This window comes from Ranitomeya variabilis, chromosome 1, assembly GCF_051348905.1.
Source record: "Ranitomeya variabilis isolate aRanVar5 chromosome 1, aRanVar5.hap1, whole genome shotgun sequence".
Lineage (NCBI taxonomy): Eukaryota > Metazoa > Chordata > Amphibia > Anura > Dendrobatidae > Ranitomeya > Ranitomeya variabilis.
Genome location: NC_135232.1, coordinates 800,883,442 through 800,904,814, shown reverse-complemented (window position 1 = coordinate 800,904,814; position 21,373 = coordinate 800,883,442). Strand labels below are relative to the sequence as shown.

Genomic DNA, 21,373 nt, shown 5'->3' with positions numbered 1-21,373 from the left:
ATAAAAACATCAAGATTGTTCTAGAGAGGTTACAATATAATGTTCATGGGTGGTTAATTTGTGTTGATTTGAAAATGGTTAACTTTCTTTTGGGTCTGCAAGGAGGGTACACAAAACACTCTTGTTTTCTGTGCTACTGGGACAGTAGAGCTACAGCAGAGCATTGGGTGAAAACTGAATGGCCTCAGCGACAGAGTTTGGCATCTGGCGATAAGAATGTCATCCATGATCTAGTGCAGACCTGGGCAAGATGCAGCCCGCGGGCCGCATCCGGCCCGCCTGATGATTTTAAACGGCCCGCCAGCTAGCTGTCACTTCTGACAGCCGCCCCCGGCACCGTTCGGCCAGCCGCCAGATGCTGAGGTGAGGTAACGCAATGTGAGCAGCAGAAGCAGAGCCGGGTTGAATATCGGTGGCGGCGGCCATCTTCCCGAGGCCGCGCGTGCGCAGATGGAGTGCTCTGCTTCACGGGGCTTCAGGAAAATGGCCGCGCGTGCGCAGATGGAGATCGCGGCGGCCATTTTCCTGAAGCCGAGTTTGCAGATTTCAGCTCCGCTTCGGGCTCGGCAGCCCCTCCTTGCCGCCTGGCCCATTACTTCGTGATCTGTGGGACAGATGCGGGCTGGAGCCGGATGAGCTGACCGGTAAGATGAGCGCTGGGGTACGGGGAGATGGCGGAGGAGGCAGCGGGAGAGACCTGGGCATTGTGTGCGGGGGCGACCGGGATGGAGTCGGGGGTGCTGAGGTGAGAGTGGGGGGCGACTGCGATCAGATCAGGGGGCGTCAGGATGGAGTCTGCATCAGGGGGGTGCTGGCATCGGATGGGGGCAACTGGGATGAAAGGGGGGACAACCAGAATAAAGTGGCATCAGATCAGTGGGCGACTGGGATGAAAGTGGATGGAGCTGGCTTCAGGAAAATGGTCGCCGCGATCTCCATCTGCGCACGCGCGTCCTCCAGCGGCCATTTTCCTGAAGCACCGTGAAGCAGAGCACTACATCTGCGCACGCGCGGCCTCGGGAAGATGGCCGCCGCCACCGATATTCAACCCGGCTCTGCTGCTCACATTGCATTCCGGGCCGCTGCGTCACCTCACCGGTGGAAGGGACCCTGCGCACGCCATACTGCACCTCTGCCGCCGCCACACCACTGCTGCAACCCCACCATGGACACCAGGCCGTGGCGTCACCCACCTAAGCAGGAAGGGACCCTGCTCAGGTGCACGCCACACCGCATCACCCCACCTCTGCCGACACCATGCCTCCTGTGACCCTGCTCTGCCACCCCTCAGGTAAGATACTGTAAATTCGGACAATAAGACGGACCCCATCTTATAAAAAAATCTTTTTTTCTGCAATTTTCACCCCAAATTTGGGGTGCACCTTATGGTCCGGTGCGTCTTATAGTCCGTAAAATACGGTAATTATATTAGTCCGGCCCTCTAAAACCATCCCAATTTCTCATGCGGCCCCATGGCAAAATTAATTGCCCACCCCTGATCTAGTGGATAGGAAGAACATTGTCTTTCCTCCCTTACACATAAAACTTGGATTGATGAAGCAGTTCGTCAAAGCTCTCAATCACAGTGGAGAATGCTTTAACTATATATGTTCAACTTTTCCTGGTCTTAGTGAAGAGAAGAAAAAGGCTGGAATATTTGATGGACCTCAAATAAGAACACTTATGAGACACCCAAATTTTACCACATCAATGAATGAGACAGAAGAAAGAGCTTGGAATGCATTTTGTAATGTGGTGCAGAATATTCTAGGGAATAAGAAAGCAGACATCTATGAAGAGATTGTGGAAGAGCTACTAATGAGTCTGCGAAATCTTGGATGTAGAATGAGTATCAAGATTCACTATTTACACAGCCATTTGGACATTTTTCCAGAGAACCTTGGGGATGTGAGCGAGGAACAAGGGGAGCGATTTCATCAGGACATTAAAACAATGGAAGAACGGTATCAAGTCCTGTGGGACTCACATATGATGGCTGACTATTGCTGGAGCTTGATGAGAGACAACCCAGAAGCTGTACATCACAGATCAGAAAAGAAAGTTCAAATAACTGCCATTTGTCATTCATCTGTGTGCCATATATATGTGTTTTTATATTTTGGAGTTTAATTCTGTAAGTATATTTGATTTGCTGTACATAGACTTTGTAATCTTTGTTATTCCTTGATTAAAAATATATAAAATGTAGTACCGAAAATCATGTGTTTTTATCATAAAACATTAGATAGGAGTAATTTTCATCAAAAATTGAAAGTATCTCGAAATGCTGGTGTAAAAGCCAAAAACAGAGTTCATATTCGTAATCAGCAGCCAAAATTGACTTAAAATATGTTTTAAAACCTTTTGCCAGAAAAATTGCATTGACCAGTGTAATATTTTCTTGATTTTGTACTTCCCCCTTTCTTTGAATTAGTATTTTGTTTTTGACAAGTACACCATGACCACATTCATTTTACCACATATTGTACTGGAAAAACAGCATACATTTCATGGTATCAGGAATTTCCTCACCAGTGCAATTACGGAGATGACAAACTTGACAGTGCTTGACAAGTGTGACCAACTTTTTACTATTGATGCTGCCTATGCAGCATCAATAGTAAAAGATAGAATGTTAAAAATAATAAAAAAAAAAATAAAATAGGGATTTTTGTGTTACTCACCGTAAAATCCTTTTCTCCGAGACGCTCATTGGGGGACACAGGACTGTGGAATGTCCTAAAGCAGTCCCTGGGTGGGGAATTAACTCACCGGTTACAATTATCCAGGCAGCTGTCGTTACAAGTGCGTTACCGCCGCATGAAGAATCCTTCTACCCAGACTCGCATGTACGGAGATCTGAGAGTGGATATTGTAGTGTTTGGTAAAGGTATGCAGACTAGACCAGGTCGCAGCTTTGCAAACCTGTTCTGCTGAGGCCTGGTGCCGAATCGCCTAGGAAGCCTCCACTGCTCTAGTGGAGTGAGCTTTCATTCCAGCCGGAACCATCATGCCCTTGGCACAGTAGGCCTCCTGAATAGCTGAACGTATCCACCTGGCCAAGGTAGATTTCGAAGCGGCGAATCCCTTCCTGCGACCCTCTGGGAGGACAAACAGAGCATCCGTCTGTCGAAAAGGAGCTGTTCGAGGAATGTACCTCCTCAGCGCTCTCACTAGGTCCAACGTATGGAGGCCTTTTTCCACATGGGGTGTCTGTGCCGGACAAAAAGAGGGAAGAACTATATCTTCGTTAATGTGGAACGCGGAAACAACCTTCGGCAAAAAGGAGGGCGCTGGTCTGAGCACCACCTTATCCTGATGGAACCGTAAAAAAGGAGCACGACAGGAGAGGGCTGCCAGCTCTGATACCCGCCTAATGGAAGTTATAGCCACTACGAATACGACTTTCCAGGAAAGGAAAGTTAAAGAAATATCCTGAAGGGGTTCAAAAGGAACTTCCTGCAAGGCCCTTAAGACCAAATTAAGGTCCCAAGCCTCCAAAGGAGTCCTATAAGGAGGGACCTTATGAACGACTCCCTGTAAGAAGGTCTTTACCTGTAGGTTAGTAGCATTCCTGTGCCGAAAAAGGATCGATAAGGCTGAAATTTGTCTTTTAAGAGTACTTGGTGCCAGTCCTGAATCCAGACCTGCTTGGAGAAAGGCAAGAATGTATGGAATGGAAAAACGCAGAGGAGGCAGTCCATGCTCTCTGCACCACGAAAGAAAAGCCTTCCAAGTGTGATAATAAATCCGAGCCAAAACGGATTTTCGGGCACTAATCATTGTATCAGCCACCTCCTGGGAAAACCCGGCTTGTGTTAAAACCCAAGATTCAACGGCCAGGCCGTTAAATGCAGGGCCCCTAAGTTCTGGTGGTAAATCGGCCCTTGAGATAGATGATCCGGACGGTCGGGAAGCCACCACGGAACTCCGGCGAGCAGCTGTACTAGGTCTACGTACCATGACAGACGCGGCCAATCTGGAGCGATCAGAATAGCTGGCACTCCCTCGGACTTGATTTTCTTGATTACTTTCGGGAGCAGTGCCAGCAGGGGAAACAGATATGGGAGATGAAACTGGTTCCAAGTCAGAACGCACGCATCCACGGCGATTGCCTATGGATCTCGGTACCGGGCGACAAACCTGGGCACCTTGGAATTCCTCCCGGACGCCATTAGATCCACGTCCGGAGACCTCCATTGATGGCATATTTGCTGAAATACCTCGGGATGGAGAGACCATTCCCCGGACGCCAGGCCCTGCCGACTGAGGAAATCTGCCGCCCAGTTCTCTTCGCCCGGAATGTGGACTGCTGAAATCACTGAGTGATTCCTCTCGGTCCAGTAAAGTATTTGCTTTACTTCCAGCATGGCCGCCTTGCTGTGGGTGCCCCCCTGATGATTTATGTATGCCACGGCTGTGGCATTGTCCGATTGAATCCGGACAGGGCGGCCCGCCACAAGATGATGGAAATGCTGCAAAGCCAGTCGAACTGCCCGAATCTCTAAGAGACTGATCGGAAGACTTGACTCCCAAGGGGACCAGCGCCCCTGGGCTGTGTGGTGAAAGAACACAGCTCCCAAACCTAGGAGACTGGCATCTGTTGTGACCACTAGCCAATGGGTTGGAGGAAAGGGTTTCCCCTTCAGTAGGGACGGGCTGGTTAACCACCATGAAAGAGCCTGCCTGACCTGGGGGGACAAACGGCACCTGAGGGTTGAGGGAGAATGGATTCTTGTCCCATGCTGCTAAAAGTGCATGTTGGAGAGGTCAAAGATGAAGCTGTGCAAATGGCACTACTTTCATGGTCGCAACCATCTTTCCTAAAACCCTCATGCAGGACTGGAATGTATGAAAGCATGGTTGCCGAAGGACTCTTACCCCTCGCCGAAGAGCCAGGACCTTGTCCTGGGGCAGGATTGTCAGAGCTTGAGAGGTGTCGAAAATTATCCCTAGAAATGAAATTTTCCAGGATGGTACGAGGGATGACTTTTAAATTCACCAGCCAACCCAGACGAGAAAGAGTGTCTAGCGAAATGCTGACATTTTCCTCGCAGGCCTGAAAAGACGGCCCTTTGATGAGAAGATCGTCTAGATATGGCAAAACTAATATGCCTCGGGAGTGCAGAATGGACACAACCGTTGCCATGACCTTCGTGAACACCCTGGGGGTGGAGGCCAGCCAGAAGGGTAAAGCTGTGAACTAGAAATTAAGGTTGTTTATGGCAAAACGGAGAAATCTTTGATGTGAAGGAAATATGGGAATATGCAGGTAGGCATCCTGAATGTCTATCGAAGCTAAGAACTCCCCCTCTTCCATTGACGCAATGACTGACTGGAGAGATTCCATCCGAAAGTGACGAGTGTTGACAAACCTGTTTAAATATTTCAGGTCCAGAATGGGCCTTACCGTCCCCGTCCTTTTTGGGCACTATGAAAAGGTTGGAATAGAACCCCTGAAATCTCTCCTCCCTTGGAACTGGAATGATGACCCCGCAGGATTGAAGGGATTCTATAGATTTGAACAGGGCTTGACGCCGGGACTCGGACCTGGGAAGACGGGATGGGAAGAACCGGCGTGGAGGTTGACAAACCAGTTCTATCTTGTATCCTGAAGACACCAGTTCTCCCACCCACTTGTCGTGAACGGAGTTGAGCCAGGCCTGGTGAAACAAAAGCAGGCGCCCGCCCACTCTGTCGGCAGAGATCCGAGGATGCCTCAAGTCACTTGGCCGAAAATCTAGGAGACCTAGATCCCCTCGATCTGGGTGGCTGGGAACGCATTCTTCCCACCGGGTTGGCTCTATAGGAGACCCGATTATCTCGGTCCTGGTTGGGTCGGGATTTGACGCTGGGGTCCACCTAGTATTACGAAAGGGTTTGAAATGGGCCTGAAATTGGCGATGAAAAGGCTGTCTAATCCTTTGCTGTGGGAGAAAATTGCTTTTCCCTTCCTGTGGTATCAGAAATAAGCTGATCCAGCTTCTCTCCGAATAAACGACCCCCCTGATACGGTAGGGTCATAAGAGATTTCTTAGAGGTAGAGTCTGCACGCCATGTTCTTAACAAGAGAGCCCTTCTAATAGCAATTGCGTTTGCTGCTGCAGATGCAGCACAGTCAAACTCAGGGTGACATGAGAAAACCTTATGAGACTGTTTGGCCCACTTAAATGAAACTTTGTGATCCAAAGTTAAAGCGGGTTCGTCTTCTATCCCAGGGTCTAGTTGACGGCCTCAATCAGGCTATCTACTGACTCCTGAAACCCAGGAGTCTCTAAATTAAGGGATCCCTCCGAATCATAGTCTGATCCGAGTTCCCTGCTTTCTGAAGGGGAAGGTGAGCGAGAGGCGGAACTCCAGGATGCTGATGCACCTGATGGCCCGGGAGACGCTGTAAGAGTTCGCTTCCCCCGCGTCTGCCTAGTGTGAGCGCGGCCCCTGCAGGCCGTAGGCTCCTGAGAAAGAGGATATCTCTAAGACAGAAAAACTGCTGTCACTGACTCCAGCCGGGGTCTGAAGGAACTCGATTGCCTTAGTTAGGGATGCCATGGATTGTGCCAATGACGTGACCCATTCCGGTGGAACCACCCCAGTCTCTGCCTGAGAGGCAGGAGTAATCGCAGGGGAAATTGCTGGGGAGCTCGCAGGGGGGGGGGCTCCTGAGCGCGTTCAAAGTCACAGACCTCGCAGAGGCGATTACTCTGGGCAAGCGGGAAGGCAGACAGACAGGCTACACATACAGTATGTAGGACCGTGAGATATTTGGCCCTTCTAGACATAGTGATCTGCAGATGCTCTACCCGGGGCACTTGACTGGGGAATAAGAAATGCTCCCGCTTTCAGGCTGGGGGCAGAAGCACTTACCCCAGTCCTGTGTCCCCATGCGAACTGTGGAGCCGAACACCAAACGATAAAAGCGTGCCACCTTTATACCCAGCTGACCTCAGGGGGAGGAATCGCTGGGATTGCAGCGCTGCTGCAGCCTATAGCAGGCTGAAGCCGGGACCTCGAGTTCCCCTCAGCGAGGAAAGGAGGGGGCGGACCCGGAAGTAGATGCTCCGGAGGGGGCGGGGCTTCTGAGTGCGGCCTGTCCTGGACAGAAGCCGGGGAGAAGACCTCCTGATTGACCCGGAAGTGCACCCGAGATGCTAGGCCGGCGCCACTGGAAAGACCGCGGCGCCGGCCGCACTGGACCGCTGCGGTGCCACCTAGCGCCGGAAGAACCACGGCGCCGACTGGAGTCTGGGGATTGCGTCGCCGCCTATTGCTTCGGCGCCGGACGGATGCGGTGCTTGTCGAGCCCCAAAGCCAGCCGAACCTGCCTAGATGCCTTCTTAAAATGTAACCTGCGCTGTATCAGGAGCCCCCCCTTTAGCCCCCCCCCCTTCTGTAAGCGGTTTTAAAAATTTAGCGGGGGGAGGGCGGAATAAAAAACGGTGCAGGCACCCTAGCTCCATCTTCCCTCCCTGGGATAAGGAGAGGGACCATCCACCACCCCTCTATCACCGCTGCTGAATCATTGGTGTAGCAAGCAGAGGGGGTCGCACGGACATCCGAAGGCACCTGTACAGCCTATGGTCTTAAATACCTTAGGGTGGTCAGGGTTAAGTCCGGCATGTAATCCCACGTCGCGGGAAAGGATACGTGGAGGGTACTCGCACGTGCTTGCCCGTTGCTGGTTTGGAGAGATCGGACCCCTTCAAAAGGGTCCATCGCCCCTCTCAATCCTTACGATGTAGAAATGGAAAAAGGGTCTGAAGAATCCGGGACCCAGACATGTGCCTCCTTCAGACACTAAGCATGAACTGGATTCTCTGGTAGCCAGTGTCAGGGTGTATATGACGGAGGAGGAGCTAAACTTTTTTTTATGTTTACTTAGTGTCAGCCTGCTGGCGGCAGAAGCATACACCCACAGTCCTGTGTCCCCCAATGAGGCGAAGAAGAAAAATATGGTTATTATAACCTTCCGACGGCCCCCGATCTCCTCAGCGGCGCTCCCGGTACGTTCCGTTCCCATGGATGCTTTGCGCGAAGGACCTTTGTGACATCACGGTCGCGTGACCGCGACGTCATCTCAGGTGATTTGCGCGATGCATCCCTGGGAACGGAAGCCACTGCGTGCACTGCTGAGAGGCGGGAGGACTCCGGGGGCCATCAGAAGGTAAGTATATCCCTATTTTTTATTTTAATTCTTTTTTTTTTTTTTACATGAATATGGATCCCAAGGCCTGGAGGAGAGTCTCCTCTCCTCCAGATCTAGAGTACCATCCGCACATGAAGCGCTCACTTTACGCATGTGGCTATGCCCACCATGTGTAAAGTGAGCGTTTCAATGCAATTCTATGGCTTCGGAATCGCCGCGATTCCGCAGAAATAATGAACATGCTGCGGATTTTGCAGCTATGCGATTCCGCAGTGGGAAAATCTGCAGCATGGGCACAGCAACTGCGGGATCCCATAGCATTGCATAGGAATGCGTTTATTAAGCGTTTCCACTGCGGCAAAAAAAACCCGGCAGAAACGCATAAAAAACGCAACGTGGGCACACGGCCTTATAGTGGTATGTAAAAGTTTGGGCACCCCTGTTCAAAATTACTGTTATTGTGAACAGTCAAGATAGTTGACAGATAACACATTTGCTTTGTATTTTAGGCAAATATAAAAATAAAGATACATTTTTCTCCACACAGCTCTAAAAAACTATAGAGTACTATAGTACTTTATCTAAAATACTTTACCTAAAAAACGAATTAAAGCTGCCAAAAAGGAAACCGAGAAGCACATTGCTAAGGAGAGTAAAACTTATCCCGAACTGTTCTTCAGCTGTATCAATAGTAAAAGAATCAAAAGTGAAAGTGTAGGCCCCTTAAAAAATTGTGAGGAAAGAATGGTTGTAGATGACGAGGAAAAAAGCGAATATATTTAACGCGTTCTTCTCCACGGTATTCACGGTGGAAAATGAAATGCTAGGAGAAATGCCGAGAGGCAAATAAAACCCTATATTAAGAGTCACCAATCTAACCCAAGAAGAGGTGCAAAACCGGCTAAATAAGATTAAAATTTCCGGCATACACCCATGAGTACTAAGTAATGTAATAGACAAACCATAATTTCTTATATTTAGGGACTCTATAGCGACAGGGTCTGTTTCACTGGACTGGCACATAGCAAATGTGGTACCAATATTCAAGAAGGGCTCTAAAAGTGAACCTGGAAATTATAGGCCAGTAAGTCTAACCTCTATTGTTCGTAAATTTGAAGGGTTTCTGAGGGATGTTATTCTGGATTATCTCAATGAGAATAACTGTTTAACTCCATATCAGCATGGGTTTATGATGAATCGCTCCTGTCAAACCAATCTAATCAGCTTTTATGAAGAGGTAAGCTATAGACTGGATCAAGGTGAGTCATTGGACGTGGTATATCTTGATTTTTCCAAAGCGTTTGATACCGTGCCGCACAAGAGGTTGGTACAAAAAATGAGAAAGCTTGGTCTGGGGGAAAATGTGTGTAAATGGGTAAAGTAACTGGCTTAGTGATAGAAAGCAGAGGGTGGTTATAAATAGTATATTCTCTAACTGGGTCGCTGTGACCAGTGGGGTACCGCAGGGGTCAGTGTTGGGACCTATTCTCTTCAACATATTTATTAACGATCTGGTAGAAGGTTTACACTGTAAAATATCGATATTTGCTGATGATACAAAACTATGTAAAGCAGTCAATACAGGAGAAAACAGTATTCTGCTACAGATGGATCTGGATAAGTTGGTAACTTGGGTCGGAAGGTGGCAGATGCGGTTTAACAATGATAAATGTAAGGTTATACACATGGGAAGAAGGAATCAATATCACCATTGCACACTGAATGGGAAACCACTGGGTAAATATGGAGAACTTGGGGGTCCTAGTTAATGATAAACTTACCTGGAGCAGTCAGTGCCAGGCAGCGGCTGCCAAGGCAAGCAGGAACATGGGATGCATTAAAAGAGGTCTGGATACACATGATGAGAGCATTATGCTGCCTCTGTTCAAATCCCTAGTTAGACCGCACATGGAGTACGGTGTACAGTTTTGGGTACCCGTGCTCAGGAAGGATATAATGGAACTAGGGCGAGTAAAGGAGGGCAACAAAATTAATAAAGGGGATGGGGAACCTACAATACCCAGAGAGATTAGCAAAATCAGGATTATTTAGTCTACAAAAAAGACGACGGAGGGGCGATCTAATAAGCATGTATAAGTATAGAATACAAATATCTCTCCTAGGATCTGTTTATACCAAGGAAGGTGAAGGTCACAAGGGGGCATTCTCTGTGTCTGGAGGAGAGAAGGTTTCTACATCAACATAGGAGAGGACTCTTTACTGTTAGGGCACCATTATAAAAAGTGTACCCACTCAAGGTGCTCAAAACAAAACTCAAGATGTTTATTAACTCTTCAGGTGCTTCACAAGAATGTTTTGTGGAATTCAAATAGATTGTGGAAAAAAAGGTGAACATTTACCGTATATACTCGAGTATAAGCCGGCCCCCCTAATTTTGCCACAAAAAACTGGGAAAACTTATTGACTCGAGTATAAGCCTAGGGTGGAAAATGCAGCAGCTACCGGTGAATTTCAAAAATAAAAATAGACGCCCCATGACGTTCATTATGGCCCCATAGCTGTGCCATATAGTGCTCTGCACCGTTCATTATTGCCCCATAGCTGTACCATAGAAAGCTGTGCCATATAGTGCTCTGCACCGTTCGTTATTGCCCCATAGCTGTGCCATATAGTGCTCTGCTCCTTTCATTATTGCCCCATAGCTGTACCATAGAAAGCTGTGCCATATAGTGCTCTGCACCGTTCATTATTGCCCCATAGCTGTGCCATATAGTGCTCTGCACCGTTCATTATTGCCCCATAGCTGTGCCATATAGTGCTCTGCACCGTTCATTATTGCCCCATAGCTGTGCCATATAGTGCTCTGCACCGTTCATTATTGCCCCATAGCTGTGCCATATAGTGCTCTGCACCGTTCATTATTGCCCCATAGCTGTGCCATATAGTGCTCTGCACCGTTCATTATTGCCCCATAGCTGTGCCATATAGTGCTCTGCACCGTTCATTATTGCCCCATAGCTGTGCCATATAGTGCTTTGCACCGTTCATTATTGCCCCATAGCTGTGCCATATAGTGCTCTGCACCGTTCATTATTGCCCCATAGCTGTGCCATATAGTGCTCTGCACCGTTCATTATTGCCCCATAGCTGTGCCATATAGTGCTCTGCACCGTTCATTATTGCCCCATAGCTGTGCCATATAGTGCTCTGCACCGTTCATTATTGCCCCATAGCTGTGCCATATAGTGCTCTGCACCGTTCATTATTGCCCCATAGCTGTGCCATATAGTGCTCTGCACCGTTCATTATTGCCCCATAGCTGTGCCATATAGTGCTCTGCACCGTTCATTATTGCCCCATAGATGTACCATAGAAAGCTGTGCCATTGCTGCTGCAATAAAAAAAAAAAAAAAGACATACTCACCTCTCTTGCTTGCAGCTCCTCAGCGTCCCATCCTGGCGTCTCTCTGCACTGACTGATCAGGCAGAGGGCGGCGCGCACACTACATGCGTCATCGCGCCCTCTGACCTGCACAGTCAGTGCGGAGAGACGCCGGGAAGATGGAGCAGCGCCCGGCGTGTGGAACGCGGACAGGTGAATATGTAATACTTACCTGTTCCTGGCGTCCCGCTCCTTCCCCCGGACAGCTGGTCTTCGGTGCCGCAGCCTCTTCCTCTATCAGCGGTCACCGTTACCGCTCATTAGAGAAATGAAAATGCGGCTCCACCCCTATGGGAGTGGAGTCCATATTAATTTCTCTAATGAGCGGTCCCATGTGACCGCTGAACAGGGGAAGAGCTGCGGCACCCAGAGACCGTGGGACTGCAGGGACAGCGCCAGGAGCCCCGGAAGCAGGTAAGTATGCCTCAGCGCCCTCTCCCGCCGACCGTGACTCGAGTATAAGCCGAGAGGGGCACTTTCAGCCCAAAAATTTGGGCTGAAAATCTCGGCTTATACTCGAGTATATACGGTAACTTTTTTCCCACAAAAAATGTACTTTAGACCTCAATTATTTATTTATGACAAGAGTAACAGGAAAAGATGAATCCCAAATTAGTTTTGCAATTTCTCCTGAACATGCAGATACCACATATGTGGTGGAAAACCACTGTTTGGGCACACGGCAGAGCTTGAAAAGGAAGAAGCGCCATTTGTGGGACCACTCCTGATACTCAGTGACGGGTGTTAGCTGTCAATCAGCTGACACCCGGTGGTGATTGCGCTTGCACATTCTCTATGCATGCAAAATCGCTGGAACATATCCATACGTCCCAGGTCAATTAGTACCAGGTCACAGGGACGTATGGATATGTCTCATGTGGGAAAGAGATTAAGTGAATAACCAAGTCTCTTATGATGATGGGACACATCATGATTTGGATGTGTTAGGCAGCAAGTGTAGTTGATGTTTTGGAGCTACAGATGAGCTTATATATTCAAGAGGAACTGAATTCTAGAAAAATCAGCATTCGCTGAAATGCAGATTTTTCTGTAATTTTTTTCCGTGCGAATTAAGCACAACTGTGGCTGCTTACTGCCATTTAATTGAACTGCAAAAGGTCCTCAAAAGAATATAAAACAAATAAAAATAAGTAACACTTCTACTCACCTTACAGGCCACACATATGGTCCTTGTCGCATCTTCTGATTGCTGCTGCAAGAGGTGAAATTACTGGGAGGCTGCTGCGCATATAAGCACAAGGTCTCGGTGCATGTCGTGACATTATGCCCTTTCATGCTTGCACAAAGTATTTCGTGCCTCATCAGGGTAAAAGGTCTGAGGATTTTGGTATTCATAGTGGAGATAAGACTATTGAGGAGGGGGATGAAGAGGTGAGGCGAGTACAAGGATTTCTCTCTCATTTTCTAGATCTTCTAAATCTTCCATTTATTATGCTCAGGGGTCTTCATAGATATTAGAGCATGAAAAAGGACATTAAATTTGAGAATATTTTTTATGGGATCGAATTTCCCAGGAAAATTCATGTAGGGGAACTAGAATTTTGCCTGATTTGCTCGTGTTTAGTTGGAGCCATGAATACTTTAACCACGTTAAAGATTCTGTAATTTATTTTTAATCTCCCATAGAAGTTCCCCAATATGTCATAAGGAATACCAACACTCCCTACCACACAAGCTAAATAAGATATACAATAGAGTAACACTTATTTTATGTCCAGTTCCCCATGTTTACCTTGTTGGCCTCCCAGAAGCCTCTCAACCCCTTTGATCAACTTGTGACGATGACCATAAGCATTAATTCCAATCTCTTTCAGTTCTTCATGACCCATGTCTGCCAGCACATCTAGTGTAATCTGTTAAAAAAGAAAAAAATTAAGAACGTGTCACTGTCTGTGGTGACTATCCTTATCTCATCACAATATATTATTTGCCACTTTCATTTTTCAGCAGGGAAGAAGAATGACAGCTTGATAGCCTTAGATATGACAAACTGCTAATACAGTGAAGGAAATAATTATTTGACCCCTTGCTGATTTTGTAAGTTTGCCCACTGATAAAGACATGAACAGTCCATAATTTTAAGGGTAGGTTAATTTTAACATTGAGATTTTAACATTAATTAATGAATTTATTAATGGGATAGTCCTCTCGTCGGCAATGACATATCAACAGGATAGCTCATCAATAGCCGATCGAAGGGGGGCAGAAACATAGCCCCCACCACAAGCTGATTTTTACCCCATGTAAACACATGAGCGCATCTCCATTCAAAGTGTAGCAGCCACTGCTGGTATTGTAGCACTGCTCCCATTCTATTGAATAGAAGCGATACAGCAGTAAGCGGCAGCGGCCGCGACACTTTGAATGGAGCTGAACTTAGCAGCTTTGCTCAGCTGAGTTTTGCTCCATTGGCAGCCGGATGTCAACATTTTGATAGGTGGGGCACCGGGTGTAAGAACCCCATCGATCTTCCAGTTATTACCTATCCTGTAGGTAGGTCATCAAATACCTACGCCTGGACAAACCCTTTAAGGCTCAGCATTACCATTTTACAGCAAAAGCCATTTGGTACAATTCGAGACTGCGAAGCAAAAACCTCTACATGTTAGATTACCAAAACATGTTGAATAACATAAGCATCTATTGTTGTCACAAAATTACTTAATAATCTCATGGTAAGAAAAGCAGGAAAAATGTCAAATAAAAAGGGTACTACACTAAGTTAGGGGCTGGTTGGTCTGAAACATAGCACCGAGGCCCCCATAGACAACTGATCATGGGAAATATCAATCTGGCATATTTCATTTCAGAATACCAATTGCTTTGCTTTCCCAGAGAGAAGCCGCCAGCAGAGATAAGTGCCAACAGCTGTCTCATAGAGAACACAGCAGTGCTCACCTGAACACGTGCTCCACTGTATAGGAGAGCTACCTGAAATTGGTGCCTGCCAACAGCAATCTAATATGTATGGCGGGCTTCAGTCTCGTCTAAAGTAGTATTATTTAGTAGGGATAACCTGACATAACTCTTCACTAGGGCTGTGGAGTGGGTAAGCCAATCCTCCAACCCCACAGCACTGGTCACTACTGAGCATGTACATAAAGTGCAGCACAGATTCATCTCACCTCCGACCCCACAGCACTGGTCACTACTGAGCATGTACAGAAAGTGCAGCACAGATTCATCTCACCTCCGACCCCACAGCACTGGTCACTACTGAGCATGTACATAAAGTGCAGCACAGATTCATCTCACCTCTGACCTCACAGCGCTGGTCACTACTGAGCATGTACAGAAAGTGCAGCACAGATTCATCTCACCTCCGACCCCACAGCACTGGTCACTGAGCATATACATAAAGTGCAGCACAGATTCATCTCACCTCCGACCTCACAGCACTGGTCACTACTGAGCCTGTACATAAAAGGGCAGCACAGATTCATCTCATCTCCGACCTCACAGCACTGGTCACTACTGAGCATATACATAAAGTGCAGCACAGATTCATCTCACCTCCGACCTCACAGCACTGATCACTACTGAGCCTGTACATAAAGGGCAGCACAGACTCATCTCCGACCCCACAGCACTGGTCACTACTGAGCATGTACATAAAGGGCAGCACAGATTCATCTCACCTCCGACCCCACAGCACTGGTCACTACTGAGCCTGTACATAAAGGGCAGCACAGATTAATCTCACCTCCGACCTCACAGCACTGGTCACTACTGAGCCTGTACATAAAAGGGCAGCACAGATTCATCTCATCTCCGACCTCACAGCACTGGTCACTACTGAGCATATACATAAAGTGCAGCACAGATTCATCTCACCTCCGACCTCACAGCACTGATCACTACTGAGCCTGTACATAAAGGGCAGCACAGACTCATCTCCGACCCCACAGCACTGGTCACTACTGAGCCTGTACATAAAAGGGCAGCACAGATTCATCTCATCTCCGACCTCACAGCACTGGTCACTACTGAGCATATACATAAAGTGCAGCACAGATTCATCTCACCTCCGACCTCACAGCACTGATCACTACTGAGCCTGTACATAAAGTGCAGCACAGATTCATCTTACCTCCGACCTCACAGCACTGGTCACTACTGAGCATGTACATAAAGTGCAGCAGATTCATCTCGCCTATTAGCCCAGATCCTTAGATCAGGAACAGAATGGACACTTCTAGAACATTTCATAACTTTCCCAAATTCTTATGAAAACATTTACAACACATCCTCCATTGTACTACTGTACCCAATTTATATATGTATGTATTCCACTAAGTATTTATGGCCAAGTTATATATTGTAGGAGTCTGTCTGTCCATTTTATACTGACTCCATCGCCCTGCTCAATACTACAAGATTTAAAATCTTGACAAGAAAAAAAATGAAGACAGAAATCAGCATACACACTTCTGAAATTCAAGAACATATATATTTTTTTATTTCTCTGTTTAAACAAATATTTCCTCCGGAGAGTTTCTATGAAGTCTGAACATGCATCATGACTTTTTCATTTCAAATGATCTTTTTGGAGCAGGCCCAGATTTGCTGGATATATTCATGTATGCCTGCTGGGAGTATCAGACCTCATTGTTATGCAGGGACATGTGGAGTTTAGCCTCAACTGTTCTGGAACCAAATTAATTCTGTTTTTCAGAGTCCAGTCAACAGATAGAAAATGAAAATAAACCGAAGCTGCAGGTTTAACGGAGAGAAGACAGATTGCAAACAATTTTAAAATCCCAGGATAGCTGGATTCTGAAATATTCATGGCAATGTACGTGTGTGCCAACACTAAGATTACAACAATCCAGGATGAGCGCTGCCCATACCTGCAGAATATCTGCTCGTTATTAACAAGCTGCTGCAGCCCATTCACAAGCATTGAGCATTACAGAAATACATCGGATAGCCTGGTGTTCCACCATGACTGTTTGCCAAGTAAATTTTATATTTTACATTGTATATCTGAGGCGGAGTTTACAGAGATTTTGCAATGAAGCACATAAAAAGGGAAACAGTCGCAATGATCAGATTATAATTCCCCTGATCTAATGGTTATGATTGCTACAACAGAAACAGTAAATCGAGGGGACTTGTCATAGCCTAAGTCAGTGATGGGCAACCTTTTGAGCTCGGTGTGTCAAAATTCGCCAAAAAACCGAGCATAACTTGGGTGGTGTGTCACCTTGATAAAAAAACATAATTTTGCGACATGTATAGTTTAAATAACAAATATGTATAATTAGAATTAACTTACCTGCTTAGTGACTTCTTTGTTCATCTGTCAGTTGGTTTCTTTTGTTGGTCTTGCTATTATTCAACTTGTGTGGGGTGCCGTGAACTAAGATAAGTGAGGGGGAGGGGGAATTCTTCCAGTGATGGCGAACCTGTGGCACTCCAGCTGTTGCAAAACTACAATTCCCATCATGTCTTCACAGCCAAAGCCTTTGCTTTGAATGGCCAGCCATGATGGGAATTGTAGTTTTGCAACAGCTGGACTGCCACAGGTTCGCCATCACTGATGCCTCCCTCTCACTTATCTCAGTAATGGCCAATGACACCCCACAGTTCACTGGATGATGGTTGCTGTAGTAGTCACAGGGGCTCCAGACAGCAATCACAGGGCCTGAGTCCAGACAGCAATCACAGGGCCTGAGTCCAGACAGCAATCACAGGGCCTGAGTCCAGACAGCAATCACAGGGCCTGAGTCCAGACAGCAATCACAGGGCCTGAGTCCAGACAGCTATCACAGGGCCTGAGTCCAGACAGCTATCACAGGGCCTGAGTCCAGACAGCTATCACAGGGCCGGAGTCCAGACAGCAATCACAGGGCCTGAGTCCAGACAGCTATCACAGGGCCTGAGTCCAGACAGCAATCACAGGGCCTGAGTCCAGACAGCTATCACAGGGCCTGAGTCCAGACAGCTATCACAGGGCCTGAGTCCAGACAGCTATCACAGGGCCGGAGTCCAGACAGCAATCACAGGGCCTGAGTCCAGACAGCAATCACAGGGCCTGAGTCCAGACAGCAATCACAGGGCCTGAGTCCAGACAGCTATCACAGGGCCTGAGTCCAGACAGCAATCACAGGGCCTGAGTCCAGACAGCAATCACAGGGCCTGAGTCCAGACAGCAATCACAGGGCCTGAGTCCAGACAGCAATCACAGGGCCTGAGTCCAGACAGCAATCACAGGGCCTGAGTCCAGACAGCAATCACAGGGCCTGAGTCCAGACAGCTATCACAGGGCCTGAGTCCAGACAGCTATCACAGGGCCGGAGTCCAGACAGCAATCACAGGGCCTGAGTCCAGACAGCAATCACAGGGCCTGAGTCCAGACAGCTATCACAGGGCCTGAGTCCAGACAGCTATCACAGGGCCTGAGTCCAGACAGCAATCACAGGGCCTGAGTCCAGACAGCAATCACAGGGCCTGAGTCCAGACAGCAATCACAGGGCCTGAGTCCAGACAGCAATCACAGGGCCTGAGTCCAGACAGCTATCACAGGGCCTGAGTCCAGACAGCAATCACAGGGCCTGAGTCCAGACAGCAATCACAGGGCCTGAGTCCAGACAGCAATCACAGGGCCTGAGTCCAGACAGCAATCACAGGGCCTGAGTCCAGACAGCAATCACAGGGCCTGAGTCCAGACAGCAATCACAGGGCCTGAGTCCAGACAGCAATCACAGGGCCTGAGTCCAGACAGCAATCACAGGGCCTGAGTCCAGACAGCTATCACAGGGCCTGAGTCCAGACAGCTATCACAGGGCCTGAGTCCAGACAGCAATCACAGGGCCTGAGTCCAGACAGCAATCACAGGGCCTGAGTCCAGACAGCTATCACAGGGCCTGAGTCCAGACAGCTATCACAGGGCCTGAGTCCAGACAGCAATCACAGGGCCTGAGTCCAGACAGCTATCACAGGGCCTGAGTCCAGACAGCTATCACAGGGCCTGAGTCCAGACAGCAATCACAGGGCCTGAGTCCAGACAGCAATCACAGGGCCTGAGTCCAGACAGCTATCACAGGGCCTGAGTCCAGACAGCAATCACAGGGCCTGAGTCCAGACAGCAATCACAGGGCCTGAGTCCAGACAGCAATCACAGGGCCTGAGTCCAGACAGCAATCACAGGGCCTGAGTCCAGACAGCAATCACAGGGCCTGAGTCCAGACAGCAATCACAGGGCCTGAGTCCAGACAGCTATCACAGGGCCTGAGTCCAGACAGCTATCACAGGGCCTGAGTCCAGACAGCAATCACAGGGCCTGAGTCCAGACAGCAATCACAGGGCCTGAGTCCAGACAGCAATCACAGGGCCTGAGTCCAGACAGCTATCACAGGGCCTGAGTCCAGACAGCAATCACAGGGCCTGAGTCCAGACAGCTATCACAGGGCCTGAGTCCAGACAGCTATCACAGGGCCTGAGTCCAGACAGCAATCACAGGGCCTGAGTCCAGACAGCAATCACAGGGCCTGAGTCCAGACAGCAATCACAGGGCCTGAGTCCAGACAGCAATCACAGGGCCTGAGTCCAGACAGCAATCACAGGGCCTGAGTCCAGACAGCTATCACAGGGCCTGAGTCCAGACAGCTATCACAGGGCCTGAGTCCAGACAGCTATCACAGGGCATGAGTCCAGACAGCTATCACAGGGCCTGAGTCCAGACAGCTATCACAGGGCCTGAGTCCAGACAGCAATCACAGGGCCTGAGTCCAGACAGCTATCACAGGGCCTGAGTCCAGACAGCTATCACAGGGCCTGAGTCCAGACAGCTATCACAGGGCCTGAGTCCAGACAGCTATCACAGGGCCTGAGTCCAGACAGCTATCACAGGGCCTGAGTCCAGACAGCAATCACAGGGCCTGAGTCCAGACAGCTATCACAGGGCCTGAGTCCAGACAGCTATCACAGGGCCTGAGTCCAGACAGCTATCACAGGGCCTGAGTCCAGACAGCAATCACAGGGCCTGAGTCCAGACAGCTATCACAGGGCCTGAGTCCAGACAGCTATCACAGGGCCTGAGTCCAGACAGCTATCACAGGGCCTGAGTCCAGACAGCAATCACAGGGCCTGAGTCCAGACAGCTATCACAGGGCATGAGTCCAGACAGCTATCACAGGGCCTGAGTCCAGACAGCAATCACAGGGCCTGAGTCCAGACAGCAATCACAGGGCCTGACTCCAGACAGCAATCACAGGGCCTGAGTCCAGACAGCTATCACAGGGCCTGAGTCCAGTCAGCTATCACAGGGCCTGAGTCCAGACAGCTATCACAGGGCCTGAGTCCAGACAGCAATCACAGGGCCTGAGTCCAGACAGCTATCACAGGGCCTGAGTCCAGACAGCAATCACAGGGCCTGAGTCCAGACAGCAATCACAGGGCCTGAGTCCAGACAGCAATCACAGGGCCTGAGTCCAGACAGCTATCACAGGGCCTGAGTCCAGACAGCTATCACAGGGCATGAGTCCAGACAGCTATCACAGGGCCTGAGTCCAGACAGCAATCACAGGGCCTGAGTCCAGACAGCTATCACAGGGCCTGAGTCCAGACAGCTATCACAGGGCCTGAGTCCAGACAGCAATCACAGGGCCTGAGTCCAGACAGCTATCACAGGGCCTGAGTCCAGACAGCTATCACAGGGCCTGAGTCCAGACAGCTATCACAGGGCCTGAGTCCAGACAGCAATCACAGGGCCTGAGTCCAGACAGCTATCACAGGGCCTGAGTCCAGACAGCTATCACAGGGCCTGAGTCCAGACAGCTATCACAGGGCCTGAGTCCAGACAGCAATCACAGGGCCTGAGTCCAGACAGCAATCACAGGGCCTGAGTCCAGACAGCAATCACAGGGCCTGAGTCCAGACAGCAATCACAGGGCCTGAGTCCAGACAGCAATCACAGGGCCTGAGTCCAGACAGCAATCACAGGGCCTGAGTCCAGACAGCAATCACAGGGCCTGAGTCCAGACAGCTATCACAGGGCCTGAGTCCAGACAGCTATCACAGGGCCTGAGTCCAGACAGCTATCACAGGGCCTGAGTCCAGACAGCTATCACAGGGCCTGAGTCCAGACAGCTATCACAGGGCCTGAGTCCAGACAGCTATCACAGGGCCTGAGTCCAGACAGCAATCACAGGGCCTGAGTCCAGACAGCTATCACAGGGCCTGAGTCCAGACAGCTATCACAGGGCCTGAGTCCAGACAGCTATCACAGGGCCTGAGTCCAGACAGCAATCACAGGGCCTGAGTCCAGACAGCAATCACAGGGCCTGAGTCCAGACAGCAATCACAGGGCCTGAGTCCAGACAGCAATCACAGGGCCTGAGTCCAGACAGCTATCACAGGGCCTGAGTCCAGACAGCTATCACAGGGCCTGAGTCCAGACAGCTATCACAGGGCCTGAGTCCAGACAGCTATCACAGGGCATGAGTCCAGACAGCTATCACAGGGCATGAGTCCAGACAGCTATCACAGGGCCTGAGTCCAGACAGCTATCACAGGGCCTGAGTCCAGACAGCAATCACAGGGCCTGAGTCCAGACAGCAATCACAGGGCCTGAGTCCAGACAGCTATCACAGGGCCTGAGTCCAGACAGCTATCACAGGGCCTGAGTCCAGACAGCTATCACAGGGCCTGAGTCCAGACAGCAATCACAGGGCCTGAGTCCAGACAGCTATCACAGGGCCTGAGTCCAGACAGCAATCACAGGGCCTGAGTCCAGACAGCAATCACAGGGCCTGAGTCCAGACAGCTATCACAGGGCCTGAGTCCAGACAGCTATCACAGGG

General features: G+C 49.2%; 1 protein-coding gene across 2 annotated transcripts in view; it reads right to left on the bottom strand.

Annotated features, from left to right (window-relative positions):
• Nucleotides 1-21,373, bottom strand: part of TNKS (tankyrase) — a 316,862-nt gene that overhangs the window by 37,594 nt on the left and 257,895 nt on the right. For both annotated transcript variants that reach the window (XM_077273969.1, XM_077273977.1), the window contains exon 21: nt 13,300-13,420. In XM_077273969.1, the coding sequence (XP_077130084.1) occupies nt 13,300-13,420 (121 nt within the window). The remainder of the gene's footprint in view (nt 1-13,299; nt 13,421-21,373) is intronic.